The sequence below is a fragment of the Cyanistes caeruleus genome, chromosome 24 (genome assembly GCF_971803275.1).
Source record: "Cyanistes caeruleus chromosome 24, bCyaCae1.hap1.1, whole genome shotgun sequence".
Classification (NCBI taxonomy): domain Eukaryota; kingdom Metazoa; phylum Chordata; class Aves; order Passeriformes; family Paridae; genus Cyanistes; species Cyanistes caeruleus.
In genome coordinates, this window is record NC_141724.1 from 6443112 (window position 1) to 6459880 (window position 16769).

Sequence of the window (16769 nt, forward strand, 5' to 3'; positions counted from 1 at the left end):
GTCACTTTGACTTCCATCTGCACTCCCCCTCATGAGGGAAGGTATATAAGGTCCCCCACATGGGTGGAGGCACTAGGACCCTGGGACCCCAAAGGAGAGTTTGTCACACCACTGACCCACATGGGGTCAATTTGCCACATGGGGTGACATGTGGTGCCATGGATAGCCACAGTCGTGCCATGCGTTGCTGTAGAGGGGTGCGGGGCGGCCCTTGGGACTTCCATGAACAACTGGGGTGCGAAGCGTCCTCGAGTAGGAGATCCCCAGAGCCTACCAGTATCCCTGGGCTGTGGCTGAGGAACCCCAGGGATACTCGGGGTGCGAGGGCAGAACCGCGGAGACCCCTTTGGCGGGGGGGTTCAAGGATGCCCCGGACCGCTCGGGCCCGTCCATATCCTCCCCAAACCCTCTCAAACATTCTCGATACCCCAGTCCCCCGGCCCTGCCTAGGTCTCCAGACCAGCTGGAACCCTCCTTGGAGGGGGTCAGGGGTGCTCGGACCGCTCGGCCCCCCCAGCCCTCGCTATCGCTCCCGCCCTTCCCTCGCCCCTCCATACCCAGCGCTCCCGTCCTGCTGCGCCACCTCCACCCCAGTAGGGGGCGCTGCTGCGCCCCGCCGGCATCCCGCGGCCGCGCCTCTTCCCGCGCACGCGCGCAGAGCAGCTGTCCCCGCCGGTGTTCCCGGTGCCGCCGCCATCACCGGTCATGGTGCTGGACTTGGACCTGTTCCGCGCCGACAAGGGCGGAGACCCCGCCATGGTGCGGGACATGCAGCGAAAGCGCTTCAAGGACCCCGCGCTGGTGGATGCGCTGGTGCGAGCGGACGGCGCCTGGCGGAGGTGTACGTGGGGGCGGGTGGGTGGCGGGGAGGGAATCTCCTGGCTGCGGGACCCCCGAGGGCTTGTCAGTGCCACACGTGGGCAAGTGTCCCCCTCTCGGTGCCTTTCTCCCCCACCCCGTCAGCCTGGTGATCGGTCCGCAGGTGATGAGACTCCACCACCATCGCTCCTCCTTAGGGATAGGGGATCCCCTAGGGGTCCCTCTCCCTTGCTCCCGAAGACCTGGAGCCGGCTCCCACACTGGTCCCCGAGCCTCCTTGCTGAGATGGGGTGACCTTTAGCGGGGTCTTTCCCATCTCCTCAGCTGCCCCCCCTGGGGCAATGATCTTGTGGGTAGATCGCAGCAGAGACCAAGGGTTTGTCCCTGGGTGGATCCCCCTCGCCCCTAATCCAGGAATTGAGGTGGAAGAAGTTCTCCCACTAGACCCGCCTTCCCTTCATGCAGGCTGGGGGGCAGATCCCAGGTTCCCCCTAGCCCGCACGTGGATCCCGTCCCATTGCGATCCCCAGGGATCTGCTCCCTGCCCTGCCGCAGGATCCAGCTGGGCGGGGGTGATCCTAGACAGTGCCACCCCCAGATTTGAGGTACACCCACATTGGGACGGCTTCGGGGGGGGCAGGAGCCACCTCCCCGTGGCTCCCGGCGGGATATGGGGAAGTGGGATCCGCATTCAGCTCCGTCACCGAGTGCCGGATGTGGAGACGAGCTGGAGGGGGTGGCGGGAGGAGTGGGTACCCCCAAACCCCGCCGTTCCCAGGGCACTCCAGCATTCCATTGCTGCGGGATGAAAGCGGCGCTTGGCGCTCCCCTTTAATGTGTTCTCCTTGATGTCCTTGTGGGATCTTGCCCGGGCGTCCCTGGCTCCGGCCGTGCCCTCATCTTATCCCAGAGCGTTTCACCCCACGGGATCACCTGCTTCCCAGCCCCCTTCCCGCGGGCTCTGTGTTCCCGGGACGGCAGTGCTGGAGAATGGCGGGTGGCGACAGGAGGTGACAGGGTGACGCGGGCTGGCGGGACGCGCTGGCTGATGCAATCCCACGGCGCCGGTGCCTTGGAGCCCGTTGTGCCGTGCTGTGTCCTGTTGGGTGTTCCCTGGCTCTGGATTCCCTGGGGATTGATCCCTCCCGCTGATGGGGTGACACCTTCTGAGCGCAGGGTGTCCCCAGTTTGAGCTGTCCTGGGTCCTGGGCTCTGCCCTTCCCAGCCCTGGGGTCACAAAGGGGGAGAATCCATGCTCCCCTCATTCAGCACCCCCTGAATCTCATCACTGTGGTGTCTGATCCCAGGATCTGCTCAATCCTTAGCAATCCCATCCCGCTGAGGGAGGGGGTCTCATCACAATGTGGGGTCCCAGCACAATGTGGGGGTCCCATCCTAACAGGGGGTTCCAGCATGAGGGGGCTCCGAGCCAGTGGAGGGGGTGGTCTCATTTTGGCATGGAGGTCCCAGTGCCCAGTGCAGCGTTGGGGGGGTTCTCATCCTGGTGTGAGGGTCCTAGCCCAGCACTGCGGGGCGGGGTGGGGGGACAGGGGTCCCAGTGCAGTATGGAGATCCTGTGCTGATGGAGGGGGTCCCATCCTGGTGAAGGGATTCCCATCTTGGCAGGGTGGGGTTCCCAGTCCAGCATGGAGGTTGCCCAATGTGGGTGATCCTGGCATGGGGTGGGAATCATATTCCAGTGCATGGTTCCCAGCCTAGCCTGGGACTTTCAGCCCAGTGTGGGGATTCCATCCCCTCATGGGGGTCCCAATGTGGAGGTCCTGTTCCAATGTGGGGGTTCTAGCCCAGCATGGGGAATCCCAATGGAGGGTTATCATCTTAGAGTTGGAATGTCCCATCCCAGCATGGTCCCAGCATGTCATGGGGGTTTCCAGGCTGGTATGGGGATCCCAGTGCAATGTCACTCCAGGTGTTTTCTAATGACATCCCTACTCCCTGCAGCTCTGCTCCACATGATCAACCTCTGTTCTCCCAAAAACCCCAGGGCTGGTGCCTGTGGGTATTCCTAGAGCTGCCACTCCTGCTGCTGCTCTCGTGGGGGCTCCATATCACCTTTCTGCACCAGATGAGGGCCCCAGCCCTTCTCCCACTCCAGGTGACAGCCCCTGCCTTCCTTTCCAGGCAGGTTTCGTGCCGACAACCTGAACAAGCTGAAGAACCTATGTAGCAAAACCATTGGGGACAAGATGAAGGTGGGGCATAAGTGTCCTGGGTCACCTCATGGTGTGACATCACCAGCTGGTGACATCTCTCCTTCTCCCAGCCCTCCAGCTCTCCCTTGTGTCACTGAGGGAAGTTTTCCCCCTGGAATTTTACTCTTTAACTCTCCTGGGTTCCTTTCTCCTCCCGCTGCAGAAAAAGGAGCCAGTAGGGACGGATGAATCAGTACCAGAGAGTGCACAGAACCTAGATGAACTCACGGCTGATGTCCTGGGGGTGAGTGAGACCCCAACTCCCTCCACTGTGCCTACAGTTTGTCCAGAGCTTTGCCTGGAATTGCCCAAACTGGTAGCCTGAAATGTCCACCAAATGAAGGGGGACTGTCTGATACCTCAGCTGGGAGGATCCTTTATCCCCCAGTCCTACACCAACAATAACCGACTCTTCCTTGATGTCCGTGATCTCCCAAATATCTCCCTGTGTCAGTCAAGGGCTCATCCCCGGGAATTTGAGCAGCCTCAGTCTTTCTGTGTCCTTTGTGTATCCCTCCTTGCCTGCTTCCATCCCAGTTTGGTAATCACCCTGGTTAATGAGTGCAGTGCTGGCTGCCGTGGGAGCAGCTCAGACCTTCGAGAGTCCAGCTTGTCACCCCTTTGTCCCTTCAGGCCATTCTTCAGTGTGTCCAGCACAGGGACTCACTCCAGAATCCGTGGAAGGTCTGGAGTTCACCATGCTGGGCCCAGAATTACTTGTGCTGGGTGAGCAGGCACCTCATCCAGAGGTCTCTCTGCAGAGTCTCCAGGTATCCCAGATAAAGAAGGTTCGGCTGCTCATTGATGAAGCCATCCTGGAGTGTGACTCTGAGCGCCTGCGGCTGGAGGCTGAACGCTTTGAGAGCCTCCGGGAGATTGGGAACCTCCTCCACCCCTCTGTGCCCATTAGCAACGATGAGGTGGGACACGAGAAGGGAGGTGGGGCTGGGTCAGCAGAGCCAGGAAATTCACAGTGGGAAGCAGGGGCCTCCCAGCAGGAGATCCCCCCAAGCCTGGCTGGGTGGGCGGCTTGGTGGGTGCGTGAGGGAAATCTGCATGACAAGCCGGCATTTCCCACTGGGATCAGACAAAGAGCAGCTCAGACAACACTGGGCACACCATTGTTGGGGGAATTCATGGGAAAGGCGCTTCCTGCGGTGGGGACGGGGTCTCCCTCCACTGCCTCCATTCATCCTGTGGGAATATTTTCCCGGGGGGAGCACAATTGGGCCAGGCTCGCTGCCAAGGGGCTGCACAATAAGCTACAGGCTGAAGCATGAGCTCCCAAAGTGGGCCCAGTGTGGTTCAGGGACTGGTGTCACAGCATTCCAGGGCACTGAGGAGGTGATAGGCTCTTGTTTCTCTTTTCTCTGGGTTCTTGAAGGATGTGGACAACAAGGTGGAGCGGGTTTGGGGTGACTGCAGCTGCAGGAAGAAGTATTCCCATGTGGATCTGGTGGTGATGGTGGATGGCTATGAGGGGGAAAAGGGCGCCGTGGTGGCTGGCAGCCGTGGCTACTTTCTTAAGGTGAGAACTATGACCCCAGAACGATTTGGTTTAGAGGGGAATGAGAAGGGACAGGAGGGGCCTTGGGTTCTCCTCCCCTGGGACCCTCCATGGTGGGGTGGACTCTGATCACAGTGGTGCATTGGGATCTATTCCTGCTGTGGTCTGGGGTGCTGCTGAGCCTGGCAGCCATTGCAGCTCTGTGGGCTCCACATCTCCTGGGTCCTCTGAGCAAAGAGGAGCAGCCCAGCAGTGTGTGTGTGTAACAGGCAGTGTGACCCTTGTTCCCAGGGCCCACTGGTGTTCCTGGAGCAGGCATTGATCCAGTACGCACTGCAGAGCCTCCGTGCCCGGGGGTACACCCCTGTGTACACCCCCTTCTTCATGCGCAAAGAGGTGATGCAGGAGGTGGCCCAGCTCAGCCAGTTTGACGAGGAGCTTTACAAGGTAAGGGATTGCTCCAGCTTTGGGACTGGACTTAGGAGCAAGCCACTCCCATGGGGCTGTGGGGAGGGAGGCAGTGGGGTCCCTGCTGCCCTGGCAAGGCTGTGGTAGTGGCAGTGGTGGTAGCAGCAATGGTAGCAGTGGTTCCTTCCTCTCTCCTTGGGATCCATCTCCATGTTGTGATGGTGACGATGTGACAGGGAGGTGGCTTGTCTTGGGGGTCAGTCTCCATGGGAAACACTTCGTGGTGACACTGCAGTGACAAGGAGATGGCTCATCTCAGGTCCACCTCCATGGGTGACACATTGTGATGGCCCCAAGGTGACAAGGAGATGGCTGGTCTCCAGAGTCCATCTCCATTGGTGATGAGTGGTTACAAGGATGTGGCTTATCTCTGGGGTCCATGTTTATGGGTGCCACATGATGGTGATGAGGTGAAAAGGAGGTGGCTCATCTTTGGGGTCCATTTGCACAGGTGACATGTGATGGCAGTGCAGTGACAAGGAGGTGACATGCTCTGGGGTCCATCTCCATGGGTGACATAGGTGACAAGGAGGTGGCTTGTGATGGTGATGACTTGACAAGGAGGTGGCTCATCTCTGGGGTCCATCTCCACGGGCGATACAGGTGACTTGTCCCTGCCATCAGCCCCTTTGAAGGACCAGCAAAGTCCTCCTGTGATGAATTCCTAAACCATCTGGCCCTGGAAAACCTCCCTGCTGGGTCCCTGGAGGTGCAGGAGCAGCTAGAAGAGGGCCAGTGGCTCATGTCCCCTGCAGGTGATCGGGAAGGGCAGTGAGCGGGCAGAGGACAGTTCCATCGACGAGAAGTACCTGATCGCCACGTCAGAGCAGCCTATCGCTGCCCTGCACCGAGATGAGTGGCTGCGGCCTGAGGATCTGCCCCTCAAGTATGCGGGACTCAGCACCTGCTTCCGCCAGGAGGTGGGATCCCATGGCAGGGACACCCGTGGCATCTTCCGTGTCCACCAGTTCGAGAAGGTGAAGGAGTAGTCCTGACAGGAATTTGGGGTGTACTGAGGGTTGCTGTGGGGTTCCAGTGGGAATTCAGCATGTTCTGGTGGGAATTCATGGGGTATTCGGTGCCACTGCAGGGTACCCAGCAGGAATTCAGGGTATACCCATTGTCACCATGGTGTTCCAGCAGGGGGCTGAGGTGTATTCCCCGTGTCACTGTGGGGTTCCAGTGGGAATTCACATTGTATCCAGTGTCACTATGGGGTTCCAGCAGGAATTCAGGGTGTACAGGGGTCACCATGGGGTGAACCTGGTGGGAATTTGGGGTGAACCTGATGGGAATTTGGAGTGAACCTGATGGGAATTTGGAGTGTACCTGGTGTCAACTGCAGTGTTTCCAGTGGGAATTCAGGGTGTACCCAATACCACTGCAGTGTTCCAGTGGCAATTCAGGATGTACCAGGTGTCATGGTGGTATTCTGATGGGAATTTGGGGTGTACCTGGTGTCACCATGATGTTCCAGCAGCAATTCAGAGTGTTCCAGGTGTCACCGTGGGGGTTCTAATGGGAATGTGGGCTATACCCAGTGTCACCGCGGGTTTTCAGTGGGAATTTAGGGTGTACTGGGTGTCACTGTGGGATTTCAGTTGGAACTCGGGCTGTACGTGGTGTCACCATGGGGTTCCACTGGGAATTGGAGCTATACTTGGTGTCACTGTGGAATTCCTTCTCCTGCAGATTGAGCAGTTTGTCTACTCCTCCCCCCATGACAATAAATCCTGGGAGATATTTGAGGAGATGATGGCCACAGCTGAGGAGTTTTACCAGTCCCTTGGGATTCCCTACCACATCGTCAACATTGTCTCAGGTAGAGGCTTCTGTGCCACATGGGGTTGAGGGGGGCCCTGACCTGCTTTCCCAGCATGGCAATTTCTTGTCCCTGGCTCATTGGTGTCCCCAGCCTGAGGAGAAGGAAGAGAAGGGGACATCTTGTTTTCTGTGGAACCCTCAGACTTGCTTTGGGTCTGTGGGTGTGGGCACTGTTGTGATGGATTGTCCCTGCTGTCCCTTCCAGAGGGACAATAGGAGTGTTCCAGCTCCTCCTGGAAATGCTCACAAGGAAAAGATCTGGTTTAAAAGCCCCCTGTGGATGAATGGGTCCCCTTTATCCACTTGGCAGAGCAAGAACCCCACGTTCCCACAACCAAGTGGGAACCCCACATCCCTGCGGTTGAGCAGGAATCCCAGATCTCCACGGCATAATCCCATTTCCCCATAGTCAATGTCCAAGCCCATGTCCACGTGGCTGAGAAAGAGCCCCATGTTCCCATAGCTGAATGGGTATCTCACGTACATGTGGCTGAGTGGGACCTTCACATTCCTGTGACCAAGCGGCACCCCATATCCCCATGGCACAGGAGGAATCCAATGTCCTGTGGCTGAGCAGGAGATCCCCATCCCCATGTCTGGGCAGGATTCCCACACCCCCACATCCCCGTGACCAAACAATTTGTGGCTTGTTGATCCTGTGGCCAAGTGGGGACACCGCATATCTATGTCTGAGAAATAACCCCACATCACAATGGCAGAGCAGGAATCCATGTTGGATTGACACCAAGCTGCGGGAGTGTCTTTGGAAGCTTCACCCTATATACTCTGCCCCAGGATAGGCAAATTCAGGATGGCAGTGGGACCCCTGCACTCAGCGCTGTCTCCCATCCAGGCTCCCTGAACCACGCAGCCAGCAAAAAACTGGATCTGGAGGCCTGGTTCCCTGGCTCTGGCGCCTTCCGTGAGCTTGTCTCCTGTTCCAACTGCACCGACTACCAGGCCCGGCGCCTGCGCATCCGCTATGGCCAGACCAAGAAGATGATGGACAAGGTGAGGCTAGTGCGCATGTGGGGTTCTTCCTGTGTTCCTTTGCTTTTCCTATGTCACACATATCCCCTGTGTCCCCTTGCTGCAGGTAGAGTTTGTGCACATGCTGAATGCCACCATGTGTGCTACCACTCGCACCATCTGCGCCATCCTGGAGAACCACCAGACCCCCGAGGGCATCCGCATCCCTGAGAAACTCCAGAACTTCATGCCCCCAGGTAACATCCCCCTGTGCCCTCCCCATTTCCCACTCCTTGGTGGGGAGGGGGGGTGACAGGGGTCCCTTGTCCCCCCAGACCTGCGGGAGCTGATTCCATTCATCAAGCCAGCACCCATTGACCAGGAGCTCTCCAAGAAGCAGAAGAAGCAGCAAGAAGGGGGGGGCAAGAAGAAGGCGGGGGGGGGACGCGACCAGGTGTTGGAGGAGCAGATGAAGAACATGGAGGTCTGAGGGTGTCCCCCTGCACCCCAAGGACATTGGGGGCCTCCTGAGTCATCTCACCTTCATTGCCAGGCTGTGCTCTTCACCATCATCTTTGCCTCGGAGGGGAGTCACTGTTTGTCTCCCCCTCCGTGCCACAAAGAATTGACACTGTCAGGGCGCTGCCCCTCTCCCTGTGTGTCCCCCCTACCGTGCTGTGAGGGGCCAGGATCCCCCATGTGTCCCCCTCCTGCTGAGTGGTGCTGGGGACCCCCGTGCTCACTATACATTTCCCTCCTCCATCCAAAATAAAGCCAAGAGCTGCTGAGCTGTGTGTTCTTGGGGGGTTCCAAGGAGGGAACGGGGGCGGGGGGGAGGTGTCCAGCCCGGGGATGTATCTCCGTCGCACACCACTCTTTCCCCCCACCTCCGCCTTACTCCTCTCCCCCCCTTCTCACTCCCTCCTGCCAGCCCCACACAAAGTCCCAGACAAAGCCCCTTTGTGATGCAAAGTGGGGATGAGGGCCTCCAGCCTCAGCCCCAGCTGCTACCCGCCCCCCGCTCCGGGGTGGGGTGACACACCGGAGACTTCCCTTCCATCCCCCTGCGGGGAGGCCTGGCTGCCCCCAGCTGCGTGTGCGTGGGAAACCCTCGGCTAAGCCGTGGGTATCGGGTGGAATCGGCGGGGAGCGGCCCAGTGAGTCACCACAGCCCCCGGCGGAGGCGGGGGGGTTCCGGCGCTGAGGGGCCAGTCCCCGGTACCCGTCGGACCCGTTCCGCCGGGTGGGAGGGCCGACTCCGCGCCGCCTGCCTGCACCCACGCCCCGGGACCGGCGCCGGCTTGGGAGGGGGCAGCACCCACGGACCGCGGGGATCCGCCCCCGTCTAGCTTCTTTAGTCCCTTCCAGTCTGTCCCAGCGCCCTCCAACATTCCCTGTACCTCCCAGTTTGTCCCAGTGCCCCCCAGCATCCCCAGTCTCTCCCGGTGTGCCCCAGTGCCCCCAGGATCCCCAGTCCCTCTCAGCCTGGTCCAGTCGCTCAGTCTGTTCCATTGCCCCCGGTCCTGGTGCGAGCCCGGGGATCGGGGTGGATGCTACGGAGTGAGGGGACTGACCCTGAGGAGTCACGGCCGGCGGTAGGGGCACGGGGGGTTTGGGGGGCGTGAGTATATCACACGTGCTGTATGTGCCACACATGTGCTGTGTTTCACATGTGCCCCGTCACATACATGCTTCCCATGTCATATGTGCCCGTCGGTGCCGCTGTACCCTGCGTGTGCCGCATGCCTGTTCCCTGCGCGTGCAACACGCCTGCCTGTAATGCACAGGTGCGTGCAAGGCCCTTCATACGTGTGTACGTACATGTGTGCGCGCAGGGCGCACACCTGCACCTCACATGTGCCTGCGCAACCTGCGCGGGGTGCGCGCTCGCCGCCCCCGCGCTGCCACTGCCGGTGCGGTTGCGGGCGCCGCCGGCGGCTCCCGGGGGCGGCGGCGACGGCTCCTTTAAGCGCGGCCGGGCCGGTGAATTGGCGGCTCCGCCCCGGCGGGCGCGCGCGGGCGAGGGCGGGGCACAGGCGGCGGCGCGGGTCGGTGCGGGCGCCAGCGCCGGCACTGGGGGCACCGGGGGGCAGCGGCCATGGGCCTTCCGCCCACCCGGCGGGCCTCACTCCCGCTGCTGCCGCTGTTGCTGCTGCTGCTGCTGCTGCTGCTGCTGCTGCTGCTGCCCGCACCGGGACCCGCCACCGCCATCGCCACCGGCATCAGCAGCGGCATCGGCACCGGCACCCGTCCGTCCAGCAAGCTCCCGGCGCCGCTCCAGGTCCGCGGCGGCACCGGGGACAGCGGCGGCTCCGGCGGCACCGGGGACAGTGGCGGCGCGCGGCCCACGCCGAGCACCGGGGACAGCGGCGACAGCGCTGGGCCCGCACCGGCCGCAGGCAGCAGCGTTTGGACTTCACCAGGCATCGGCTCTTCCAGCGGTGACAGCGGCGACGGCGGTAGGGGGTCCCCAGGTATCGGCGGCCCCACTGGAGGCACCGTGAATGCTGGAGACACCTGGAAACCTGCAGGCACTAGGGACGCTGGAGGCACTGCAGGCATTGGAAACAGCAGGGACGCTGGAGGCATCCAGGATAGTGGAGGCACCAGGGTTACTGGAGGAACTGGAGACACTGGGAGCACCCATGTCCTCGGGAGCACCAGGAGCACCGGGAATACTGGACACACCGGGGATACCGACATCCCCATAGACACCAGGAGCACTGGGAATGAGCTGAGAACTGGGAGTGTTTGGGGCACTGGGAGCACTCCAGTCCCCAGGAGCAGTAGGAATTCTGAACTCCCTGGGGAGACTGTGAGAGTCTCCAGAGATCCTGGAAGCACTAGGAAAGTCCCCAGCGATACTGGGAGCACCAGAGATACTGAACATAATGGGGAGACTGGGAAAACCCCCAGCAACAACAGGAACACTATGGACACTGGACATGCTGGGGACACTAACATCCCCAGAGAGACCAGCGGCACTGGGAATGTGATGGCCACTGGGGATGTTGGGGAGTCCCAGATCACAGTGGTCCCCAGGCCCCCCATACCTCACCACCGCCTCCACCGCAGCCCCAACACAGCACCACAGTTCCAGCCCTCCAGCTACCAGGCCACAGTGGAGGAGAATCGGTCAGCAGGCACACTGGTGACACAGGTGACAGCACAAGACCCTGATGAGGGGGAGGCAGGCCGGCTGCACTACACCATGGCTGCACTCTTCGACAGCCGCTCTGATGCCCTCTTCACTGTGGACCCTGTCACTGGTGCTATCAGCACTGCTGCACCGCTGGACCGCGAGAGCAAGAGCACTCACGTGTTCCGCGTGACAGCTGTCGACCATGGGACACCCCGGCGAAGTGCCATGGCCACACTGACAGTGACAGTGAGTGACACCAATGACCATGACCCAGCCTTTGAGCAGCCAGAATACCAGGAGAGTGTGCGAGAGAATCTGGAGGTGGGCTATGAGGTACTGACAGTGCGAGCCACTGATGGCGACACTGGTCCCAATGCCAACATTCTCTATCGCCTCCTCAATGCCGGTGATGTCAACGAGGTCTTTGAGATCGATTCCCGCTCAGGTGTCATCCGCACCCGTGGCTCTGTGGACCGGGAAGTAGTGGATGCCTTTGAGCTGTTGGTGGAGGCCACAGACCAGGGCCAGGATCCAGGTCCCCGGAGTGCCACGGCCACTGTCCGCATCGCTGTGGAGGACGACAATGACAATGCACCACAGTTCAGTGAGCGGCGTTACATTGCACAGGTCCCCGAGGACGTGGGGCCCAATGCGGCAGTTCTGCAGGTGATGGCCACTGACCGTGACAAAGGCAGCAATGCGTTGGTGCACTACAGCATTGTCAGTGGCAACACCCGTGGGCACTTCTACATTGATGCACAGACAGGCATACTGGACGTCGTTACCCCCCTGGACTATGAGGTCACCAAAGAGTTCACGCTGCGGATCCGGGCGCAGGACGGTGGCCGCCCACCTCTCTCCAACATCAGTGGTTTGGTTACCATCCAGGTGTTGGATGTCAATGACAATGCACCCATCTTTGTCAGCACACCCTTCCAGGCCACTGTGCTGGAGAATGTCCCTGTGGGCTACTCTGTCATCCATGTACAAGCCATTGATGCTGATTCAGGTGACAACGGCCGGTTAGTTTACACCCTGCTGGAGACTGGAACTGGCTTCCCCTTCACCATCAACAACAGCACCGGGTGGGTTGTGGTGGCCTCTGAGCTGGACCGGGAGGTGGTTGACTTCTACAGTTTCAGGGTGGAGGCGCAGGACCAGGGCACCCCCCCAATGGCCTCCACGGCCAGTGTCAGTGTCACCATCCTGGATGTCAATGACAACAGCCCTGAGTTCACCCAGCGGGAGTACAGCGCCCGCCTGAACGAGGATGCAGCAGTGGGCACTAGTGTTCTGACTGTCTCTGCTGTTGACCGTGATGCTAACAGCATCATCACATACCAGATCTCCAGCGGCAACACCCGCAACCGGTTCTCCATCACCAGCCAGAGCGGTGGTGGGCTCATCTCCCTTGCCCTGCCCCTGGACTACAAGCTGGAGCGGCAGTACCTGCTCACCATTGCTGCCTCTGATGGCACTCGCCAGGACACTGCCCAGGTGGTTGTCAATGTCACCGATGCCAACACCCACCGCCCTGTCTTCCAGAGCTCCCACTACACCATCAGCATCAATGAGGACCGACCAGTGGGCACAACAGTGGTGGTCATCAGTGCCACAGACGAGGACACAGGGGAGAATGCCCGCATCACCTACCTGATGGAGGACAGCATCCCCCAGTTCAGCATTGCTGCTGAGACTGGTGCTGTCACCACCCAGATGGAGCTGGACTATGAGGACCAGGTGTCCTACACCTTGGCCATCACGGCACGGGACAATGGTATTCCACAGAAATCTGACACAACTTACCTGGAGATCCTGGTGAGTGATGTCAATGACAATGCACCCCAGTTCCTCCGTCATTCCTACCAGGGATCCATCTATGAAGATGTCCCCACCTTCACCAGCGTCCTCCAGGTCTCTGCAACTGACCGTGACTCCGGGCTCAACGGCAGGGTCTTCTACACCTTCCAAGGGGGTGATGATGGTGATGGTGACTTCATCATTGAATCCACCTCAGGCATTGTCCGCACCTTGCGCCGTTTGGACCGGGAGAATGTGCCGCTGTATTCCCTGCGGGCATTCGCTGTGGATAAGGGAATTCCAGCCAGGCGGACGCCAGTGGAGATCCAGGTGACAGTGTTGGATGTTAATGACAACCCGCCTGTGTTCGCGCGGGATGAGTTTGACATCTTTGTGGAGGAGAACAGCCCCATTGGGCTGGTGGTGGCCCGGATCACTGCCACTGACCCTGATGAGGGCACCAACGCCCAGATCATGTACCAGATTGTGGAGGGCAACATCCCAGAGGTCTTTCAGCTAGATATCTTCTCTGGAGAGCTCACTGCCCTGGCTGACCTGGACTATGAGACCAAGGCCGAATACATCATGGTGGTCCAGGCAACCTCAGCACCACTGGTTAGTCGGGCCACCATCCACGTGCTCCTGCGTGACACCAATGACAACAGCCCCCAGCTCAAGAACTTTGAGATCCTCTTCAACAACTACATCACCAGCCGCTCCAGCAGCTTCCCTGGGGGCGTCATTGGCCGCATCCCTGCCCATGACCCTGATGTCTCTGACCACCTCACTTACGCGTTTGAGCAGGGCAATGAGCTCAACCTTGTGCTGCTGGACCCGCACAGTGGGGATCTGCGCCTCAGCCCAGCCCTGGACAGCAACCGCCCACTTGAAGCCATCATGAGGGTGTCTGTCTCTGGTAAGACCCCCACCCATGGAAGGGCTCCCCCCTGCAGGGGGAGGTGAGTGAGGTTTGTGGGTACATTGACCTCTATTTCTGCATGGAAGTGAGGTGTTATGGGGTCTCACTACCCTATTTTGGCTACCCCCACCCTCCAGATCAGAAGGAATGATGTGTTGTGGGGTCCCACCACCCCACTGAGGTGTTTTGGAGTTCCACCACTCCATCCTGGTTGCCTTCACCCTCCAGATCCAGGGGAGGGGAGATAATGGGATGCTGTGCCCTGCTCACACCCCCGACATCTAAGCTGGAGGTCATTGGGGTCCCTAGCAACCCCTTTGCTTTCCCCACCCTCCTGGGCTGTCCAGAGGTGGTCCTGGCACTTCTCTGTGTGTCACCGGGCAGAGTGGGGCAGACCCCACTGCAGGTGTTGGGGGAGCAGAGGCTGGTGTGGGGCAGTGGGGTGCTGGTACCCTTGGGGGCTTGTTATGGGGGTCTGACGGGTAAATCTGGGAAGGCTCAGGGTGCAGTGTAGTACTGGGAGAGTCCTAGCACCACAGTGTTTGTGTTTCCAGGAGACTCAACTTGAATTAATTCGGGGCAGGAGACACAGGGCCTGGTGTGTGTATTTGAGGGGGCACCCTGACCTCTACTGAGAGGTCCCAAAACCCAGTTTGTGGGGAGGTCACAAGATAAGGGGGGTTGTGCCATCAGTTGTCAGCACCATTTGGGTGGTGGGGTGTCCAGGAGGTGCTTCTGGAGGATGGGAGTCACCCATCAAGGTGGGGGAACATCTCCTTGGTCACTTCCAGGTCGGGGGAAACTGGGTCACAGGCCATGCCCGATGTCCGTTGTCCCCAGCCTCATGGCCTCCATTGCACTCCAGCTTCCCCTTGCCAGAGTCCCTGCTCTGGCCACACAATGTAGGGGGCTCAGGGCACAAAGGGTGGGGGCTGGGAGTTCCCCGTGCCCCTCCTTCCCCCACTAGTGCAGGGACAGGCAGGAGGGAAACAAAAGGTCCAGCCATAGCTGGGCCCTTGTGGCCGCAGCCATGGCAACCTTCTCCCCCCTGCTGGCTACTGGCCACCAGTCACTGACCATGGGCCACTGGACAGCCCTGACCTCTGCTGCTCCCCCTCAGTACCCCCTTCTGCCTGCTTGGCCCCCCACCTGTCCCTGTGCTCCCTTCATCCTTCTGCCTGCTCCTCATCTTTCCTGCATCCTGCTATCCTTGGCCAGGGGGAGGACAAAGAGGAGGAGGAGGAGAAGGGTGGGTGCCCCAGTGCTTAGCAGAAATTTTGCTCCCCCAGCCCCACAACCAACACCAACCCCATAACCAGCACCAGCCTCATAACCAGCCCCAAACCCTTAACCAACACCATCCCCATACCAGCCCCAGCCCCAGAAACCAGCCAGTAACCAACCCCATAACCAGTGCTGGCTCCATAACCAGCCTCAGCCTCATAGACAGAACCAGCCCCGTAACCAGCCCCAACCCCATAACTAACCACCAACCCCATTCAGATGCCATAGTGTCCAAGAAGGATGGGCACCCATGACACACACTGTCCGCATTCCCTGGTCGTCAGGCAGAATGGGCATCCACAACCAGCACCAGCCCAATAACCAGTGCTGTCCCCATTCAGTAGTTGCCAGATGGGACAGGAGCCTTGTAACCAGTTCCAGCCCCATTGCTAACAGCATCCCCATTCCACTGTCCCTACCCTGTGATGGCCAGGTGGGATGGGCAACCCCATAACCAGCAGCAACCCTATAACCATCACTGTCTCCATTCCCTAGTGGCTGAGCAGGAAAGGTCCCCCATAACATGCACTGTCCCCACCTGACTGTCCCCATTCCATTCTGGTCAAGCGGGATGGGCACCTCATAGCCTGTATTGTCCCCATTCCACAGTGGCTACATGGCCAGTGCTGTCCCTATTCTGTGGTGGGCAAACAGGTCAAGCCCCAAAGCACCGTCCCCATCCAACAGCAGCTGATTCGGTTGGTTGCCCCGTATCCAGCACTATTCCCATCCCACCATCCTTTAACAGAGTTGTCCACTTCTGTCACTGAGCCCCTCCTTTGTCCTCCCTTTGTCCCCAGATGGCGTTCACAGCGCAACAGCGCAGTGCATACTGCGCGTGACGGTGATCACAGATGAGATGCTCAGCAACAGCATCACCCTGCGTTTGGCCGACATGTCCCAGGAGCGCTTCTTGTCCCCGCTGCTCAGTCGCTTCCTGGAGGGGGTGGCCTCTGTCCTGGCCACTCCCCGCCACCGCGTCGTCCTCTTCAACATCCAGACGGACACAGACGTGGGGCCGGCGCGGATCCTCAATGTCAGCCTCTCGGCACTGCTGCCAGCGGCGGTGCCGGGCGCGTCGCGATTCTTCTCGTCGGAGGAGCTGCAGGAGCGGCTGTACCTTAACCGGTCGCTCCTGGCGGCCACCACGGCCCAGCGCGTCCTGCCCTTTGATGACAACGTGTGTCTGCGTGAGCCCTGCGAGAACTACATGCGCTGCGTCTCCGTTCTGCAGTTCGACAGCTCTGCGCCCTTCCTCGCCTCCGACACCATCCTTTTTCGCCCCATCCACCCCGTGACGGGCCTGCGCTGCCGCTGCCCGCCTGGCTTCACCGGTGACTACTGCGAGACCGAGATTGACCTCTGCTACTCCAGCCCCTGTGGCAGCAACGGGCGGTGCCGGAGCCGTGAGGGTGGATACACCTGCGAGTGCCATGAAGACTTCACTGGTTAGAGCCACTGGCCAGCCCCTCCTCATAGTGTCCATTCTAATCTTTCCTCATCCAACTCCTCTTCAGCCCTCCCTCCCTCCCTCCCTCCCTCCCTCCCTCCCTCCCTCCCTCCCTCCCTCCCTCCCTCCCTCTGCAGGTAGACTGGTGGCACTGGGGCAATGGGGCTCTACCCCCACCCTGGGACTCCAGCCCCCACGTGACCCCCTAGTGCTGGGTGCCAGCCAGGGAGGGGAGGGGATGTGAGAGGAGGGGGTGTCTCTGGGTTTCCATGGCAATGGGAGGTGGTTGCCATGGTGATAGAGCTGGGGATAAAGATGCTGGAGGGGAAGGGGAGGGGATCCCCACCCCCCATTTTGGGGATGCTGGTGCCATT

The 16769-nt window shown here is 60.1% G+C and overlaps 2 protein-coding genes across 2 annotated transcripts in view; both read left to right on the forward strand.

Annotated features, from left to right (window-relative positions):
* Positions 1-432: 432 nt before the first annotated feature.
* SARS1 (seryl-tRNA synthetase 1) lies at positions 433-8588 on the forward strand. Its single transcript, XM_023942049.2, has 11 exons — positions 433-841; positions 2962-3032; positions 3196-3276; positions 3794-3952; positions 4417-4560; positions 4831-4986; positions 5763-5984; positions 6700-6829; positions 7685-7842; positions 7928-8057; positions 8136-8588. The coding sequence occupies exons 1-11, from the start codon at positions 706-708 to the stop codon at positions 8288-8290; spliced, it is 1542 nt and encodes a 513-aa protein (XP_023797817.2). The 5' UTR covers positions 433-705; the 3' UTR covers positions 8291-8588.
* A 1254-nt stretch (positions 8589-9842) lies between these two features.
* The window catches only part of CELSR2 (cadherin EGF LAG seven-pass G-type receptor 2), a 30484-nt gene continuing 23557 nt past the window's right edge, over positions 9843-16769 (forward strand). The window contains exons 1-2 of the mRNA XM_086861527.1: positions 9843-13658; positions 15746-16393. Of these exons, the coding sequence (XP_086717653.1) occupies positions 9899-13658; positions 15746-16393 (4408 nt within the window). The 5' untranslated portion in view covers positions 9843-9898. The remainder of the gene's footprint in view (positions 13659-15745; positions 16394-16769) is intronic.

Coding starts and splice junctions, on each gene's coding strand:
- SARS1 (XM_023942049.2), top strand. CDS start 706: ATGGTGCTGGACTTGGACCTGTTCCGCGCCGACAAGGGCGGAGACCCC. Junction 4,561..4,830: donor GCCGTGGCTACTTTCTTAAG/GTGAGAACTATG, acceptor CCTTGTTCCCAG/GGCCCACTGGTGTTCCTGGA. Junction 7,843..7,927: donor CCAAGAAGATGATGGACAAG/GTGAGGCTAGTG, acceptor CCCTTGCTGCAG/GTAGAGTTTGTGCACATGCT.